Below are 6,000 nucleotides of genomic sequence, written 5' to 3' on the forward strand. Positions count from 1 at the left end.
GTTGTGCTGCGAGCATGCGAGACGCGCCGGGGATGGGGTCACGTTGCCTGGCGCGACGGGCCGCGGTCTGAATGAATGTCTCAGAATCCCCGACTGAAGACGTCGATCTCAGTCTGCAAGAAGCCGCTAGAGTTAGCGCCAGTGGGGTTGTCGCACGGGAACGTCCAAATTTTCATTTGTTCGTCGTTTTCGGGTAATGACATTTGTGCCATCCTACGGAAGCCTGTGTGACGTTTGGGATGGGCTGAGTGGCTCGATAGCTACATGAGCAATCACGGGAAGAGTAAATCGAGTGATGAATGCTCATAGCTACAGAAATAGAGAGTACAGAAGTGTCTCACGGAAGCTCTAGGCATTAGGTGATGAGAAAGATGTTACCAGATTCATGTTTGCATCAGCCCACAGTGTGATGAACTCTGCCTCAGTCCAACGACTGAAAGTCCTTGAGAATGGGGAAATGCACTAGAAGTCCTCGATATGCTGTGACGCCATACGCACGTTTACAAAGGTCCCCACACCGAATTCTCGCAGAAAGTTAAGCCTTGTTATCCGAGCTGAATTTGATTGGTTATTGACGTTGATATTGCGCTAGAATCTACACGTATTCTACGTTAATCCGTGCAACTCACGCTTCTGGGCCCTCTCCAGTGCCCTTCTTGCCGCGTCTAGAAATGCGGCTGAAAAGCTTGGAAGACTGCCTTGTGATCGTTGCAATCCCAAAAGACCATCCCCGAATCCTGGTAGTGTAAACAAAGAAGTATACAAGAGCCCAGTTGGCAACAGCAAAGGCAATCAGAATCCCAAATGCGGGCCACTTGTCGCTGCTGTGGACGTTGAGCGTCTGCATGTACTCGCCGCCTTTGTTGTACGGGCAGTAGCCACAATTGGACGTTGCGTCAGGGTTCTCCAGGTACCCCGTCATGGCGACCTCTTTCACGAACCGGTCGGCGTATTGGCCGCACGTCGACCCCGGAGGCGGGTTGAATCTCGCAAACTCGGCGGAGCTGCACTGCACGACGGCGGGCGGGAGGACCGCCGAGAGGACTCCACGGCTGAACCAAGTCGTCGGGTTGATGTAGTACATCCAGTACCTCCAGAACGAAGGCATGGATGTGTATGGTACTAGGATTCCGTTGAAGATGGCGATCATGACGAAGAAGAAGGGGAGAATCTAGTGATGAGTATGTTAAAAAAGGCTGACAACTTGGATGATGTGACGGCGCTTACGTTTGATACGGTAGAGTACGATGGCCCGAAGGCGGAAATCCACTGGCCCCAGCTGGATTGGAATAGAGACCAAACAAGAACCATGAGGTACGTGTATCCCGAGACCGACGAAGTGGCCGGGAATCCGACGGGGAAGTACCATAACAGCCAGTAGATGGTGGCAGAGACGATGGCCATGGGGATCTCGCAGACAACGTTTGCTGTGCAGAATGCAACCCAGCCGTACGTGCGACTGGGCAGTTCGCGGTCTTCCCACAGATCCCGATTTTGGAAGAACTTGATCACGACGCTGTTGACGACGGTAGGAGGTACGAAGAAGATGAGAATGATGGCGCTGAACATGCGATTTTGCATACTTGCAATGTCGTTTCCGAGCATCCAAAATGTCTGTGAACAAAAAAAAGGATGTCAGTTCCTACCGTAGTCCATCGAGTGAGGGAGAATCGGGGTTGCCTAGACTTACGAAGCCGTTAAAGATGCCCATGAGGGTATGGACAAACACCCTGCTATACATGTACTGAGGCTCTCTCCAATGCTGGACAAACATTCTCTTGGTGAGGAGGAGGCACTGATACGTAGTCGAGGCTGCAAACTCCGTCTGGGCCGTCGACCTGGCCGGCGGAGCACGTCGTTCGGCAGTAATCTGATCGATTTCCGCAATAATAGCCCCGTGCTCCTGCGAGTTGCGCCACTCCTCGTTCCAGTCGATGCGCTTGCCGTCCTTGATAGACGGCTGCGATGCTGTCTCGAGGATGAACTCGGCGACGTTGCGGCTCGGGGGACAGGGGAAGCCTCGCTGCGCAAAGTAGTCGATGACGACGGCGCCGTTGGTGCCCACAGGTCCAAAGTAGAACGTGTTTCCACCCCGGTTGAGTGCCAGGATCATGTCGAATTGTTCAATGAGGTCGGAGGAGGGTTGGTGGATGGTGCAGATGATGGCCTGGCCGGCGTCGCACAGCTTTCGGAGGAATCGGACGATGGAGAATGCAGATTGACTGTCGAGGCCACTCGTGGGCTCGTCCAAGAAGAGCAAAAGACTTGGCTTGGCAGCTACTCGTATGTCAGCTCACGATATTCCTTGGTACACGTTGATCATGAAGTGCTTACCAAGTTCAACTCCAATTGTTACTCGCTTCCTCTGCTCCACTGTCAAGGAAGATATGATGGCGTGCTGCAAACTACCCAACTCGAGAAGGTGTATGATCCGGTCGACGTACGCAATCTTCTCCTCGCGCGGGATCGCGCGTTCCTGTCGAAGCAGCGCAGAGAACTCCAGTGCCTCCCGGATCGTCGCGGTGCCCTCGTGAATATCCCTCTGCTCGCAGAATCCGGTGCCTCGTTGAAACTCGGGTCCCAAGCTGGCTCCGTTCACGAGCATATCGCCCGTTACGACGCCAGTCTTTTGTCTCTGCGCAATAGTGTTGAGGAGAGTCGTCTTGCCGGCGCCCGAGCTGCCCATGAGAGCAATCATCTTCCCGGGCTTGGCGTACCCGCAGACGCCGTTTAGGAGTTGTCGTTCGCCGTTGCCGTAGGGGACCGTGTAGTTGATGTTCTTGAATGTGAATGCACTTTGGCCATCGCCGATGGGCTCAAATGTCTCTTCAGTCTCCTCGGGAGATTCGCTCTTCTCATGATCCACAGTCTTCTCATTCCGAGGTTTCGCAAAGATCAAGGATTGGGCACCAGACCCCTTGAATCGGATCGTGTCGACGGCCAAGACGGTCATCGCGAGAAAGAAGACTGTGAAAGCAATGATGATACCAAAGTTGCGCCACAGGTTCGCTCTGGAGCTACGCATTGTTAGCATCTTATCGCCTGGGAATGTGCCGGTCGGATCATCTTACTATTGATACGATGCCTGCAAATAATCAGGCCCGCTGACAATTGTACTGCCGAGAGTCGAGCCGGGAAGACTGCAGCCTTGATAATTGGGGTCGGAGCCAGGCCCGCGCGGCACCAGCTGGGATTCGCTGCATTGCATTTCCCGCCCGAAGAACTCGTTGGTTTGGATGGCTTCGAATCCGTAGGCAACGGGGTTGATATAGTAAATCCACCCGAACCAGATGGCGTCGCTGAGAAGATTCGGTTTGGGGATGACATAGCCCGTCATTATGAACATGATATTGAGGACTGAGAAGGTCTGTTAGAAATACAGCAGAAGCTTGTTTCTGATGCATGTTGACTTACCAACACCGACAAACCGGATCGAATCGTCAACGGTGGACGACAAGGACGCAAACATTCGGTACATAGTTGTGAGGCAAAAGGTAGCCGTATACACAATCAGCGTAAAGATCCAGAACTTGGAGGCGTTCACGTCGAACTGCGCCAGAAAGTAGACGGGCACGGAGAACAAGATCGTCATGATCAGAATCAACGGGAAATCCAGGAGCATTCTCGCAATCACCACGGCCGACGGCCTATAAAAGGCAAATACTCGCTGTCTCTCGATCGTCGTTCTACCGTTAATCGCAGGCACAAGTTCCGCAAACTGGAGCCATCCGATAAAGGCAATGGAGAAGAAGGCCACGCCGCCTCTCGCAAAGACAGAAGACGTGTCTTGCCCAGAGCCGTAGAAGAGTGACGAGACGATGAGACTGTTGGCGACGATGATGGCGAGCTTGGTGTAGAAAGAACCCCGGTCGCCCCAGAGAAGCCATGCCTGGCGCTTGGTGCAGGCGGCCACTTGCTTGAAAAATGAAACGGTATAGATGGAGTCTCCGATTACGGTCTTGCTCTTGGCTTCCTTGACGGTGGCCGCGAATACGCGGTGCTTGTCGTTGTTTGCGGATCTGCTACCTCGCTCGTATTCCTCGACATCTTGGAGGATACGCTGGTAGTGCTCGCTCTCTAGGAAAGCCCGTTCGAGCTCCTCTGGTGTCTTAGGCGCGGCCTCTTCCCGGCCGGGTTGGAAGTGGCGAGCGTTCTTGTCGGCGATTGATGTGAGAAAGTCGGCCGTCGTTCTGAAGACCGCATTGGTCAGCTTCAATCTCCTCATCGTAATGGAATAGTTTACCGTCACTCACTGTCTAGGAGGACAGAGATACCCCAAGTCCTCAAAGTACTTTTTCGCTTCATCACCAGGCCCTTGAAACAGCATACGCCCGTCGTCTATTACAAGAACCTTGTCCATCAACTCGTAAATCGACTCTCCGGCTTGGTACAGGGTCACGAGGGTTGTCCGCCCGCTTACATCGGTGTAGACGCGGAGTGACTTTGCGAAACTGAGGGCTGTGCTGGCATCGAGTCCTCGGGTTGAGTTGTCCCAGCAAACGACAGATGCTCGTGTGGCTAGCGTTTCAGCTAGACTCACGCGCTTTCGCTCTCCTCCAGAAACACCTGCAAAGGAGTCAGTTCAAATTTCTCCAACTACCTGGGAAGGGGAGATCCCAAGGGGCTTACCTCTGATGTGTTCGTCGCCGACCAACGTATTCTTGGTATGATCAATGCCAAACATTTGAAGGAGCGAGTCGAGAATCAGGGGAATAGTCCACTGCTCTCTTTTCCGGGTCTTCGTCTTCAAGGCGAACCACAGCGTCTGCCACACAGTGAGGGACGGGAAATGCCGATCATCTTCTTCGCAGTACACGACCTCGCCTCGATATCGCTCCAGCTGATCTTCTGCCGGAATAACGCCATAGTAGACCTCTCCGTCGACCTTGGCGTACTCGTCACGGTGGTTGGCGATGGCCTTGAGGAAAGTCGAACATCCGGATCCTGGTCGCCCGAGAACCAGCATGATCTCGCCGTGTCGCACCGTTCCCGTCATGTTCCTGATGAGGTCGACGGTCGGCTCTTTGTGGAGTTTGAGCCGGGGAAAGATGCCGGTGATGAAGTGGTAAAAGTCCGGTCCAAAGGTGTTTATCAAATCTCGAGGAAACGTCGTGACCTGTTTTGTCGATGACTCGATGCCCTTCACCGTCAAGTTCTTGAAGGAAACGCCTAATCGCTTTGCCGGTCCGCCGCTGGGTGTTCGCATGTCCATGATTCCCCTTCTGAGAAAGTCGGGCAGGTCGAAAGCGTCTTCGCCCGAGAGACTGGGCGCAATTGTCGAGTCGCTCTCTCCTTCGGCGTCGCCATCGCGTTCTTGCGGCTTTCGTTGGTATGCTACGGAATGGCGGTGCTGGAACGTGCTCAACTCCTTCTCGAGATCATGATACTCCTCCAGGGCGGCGTTTACTGAGATTTCGCCTGCTGCGTTCTCTCCCCAGCGGCCATCCTCCTCCAGTCTCGCGGCCCCAGCCATGGTGTTATTGCCGAATTAGGAAATGAGAAGGACAGGGGTATCTCGGCGTGCGCAAGTCTATTGGTCAAGTTGACGATGCCGCAAATCGACAATGAAGCTGAGGTGAGGGTTGTAGAACAAGACCTTTTCAAAAGTCAGGGAATGCGGAAGTTTGACGGCAGCAACGGCAGAGGATTGACGTTCAAGATCTAAAATCCTCAAAGTCTAGCAGCTGGCGTACAAATACGCATGACGAAGGCACCCTGACTATTATGTCAAGTCTTGAAGGCTGAGAAGGCGGCTCCACATGATGTACCGCACCGGCAACGTTCCCGTTAGCGTACTCAACATGCACTCCACGGAGGCGCCATTTGTAATCCGCGACGGCCCGCCAACATACATGACGCGGAGGGGGGGGGGGGGGGCTGTACAAGAATAAGCAGGGTATGCGGGGTTTTTTCAAAGGGGGGGGGGCCGCCCCACCCCGCCCCCCCCGGCGGCGCAGGTGGGGGAGGGGGGCGCCACGCGCAAAGACAGGGGGGGGGGGG

The 6,000-nt window shown here is 54.2% G+C and overlaps 1 protein-coding gene across 1 annotated transcript; it reads right to left on the reverse strand.

Moving 5' to 3' along the window:
- Positions 1–625: 625 nt before the first annotated feature.
- Positions 626–5,473, reverse strand: CORC01_05696 (ABC-2 type transporter; the record flags this gene model as incomplete). Its single annotated transcript, XM_022617338.1, has 8 exons — positions 626–1,171; positions 1,228–1,614; positions 1,691–2,277; positions 2,335–3,017; positions 3,072–3,357; positions 3,415–4,190; positions 4,254–4,566; positions 4,630–5,473. 8 exons carry the CDS (start codon positions 5,471–5,473, stop codon positions 626–628), a joined length of 4,422 nt encoding a protein of 1,473 aa, XP_022476155.1.
- Positions 5,474–6,000: the final 527 nt, after the last annotated feature.

The sequence above is a fragment of the Colletotrichum orchidophilum genome (genome assembly GCF_001831195.1).
Source record: "Colletotrichum orchidophilum strain IMI 309357 chromosome Unknown Scaffold_40.1, whole genome shotgun sequence".
Lineage (NCBI taxonomy): Eukaryota > Fungi > Ascomycota > Sordariomycetes > Glomerellales > Glomerellaceae > Colletotrichum > Colletotrichum orchidophilum.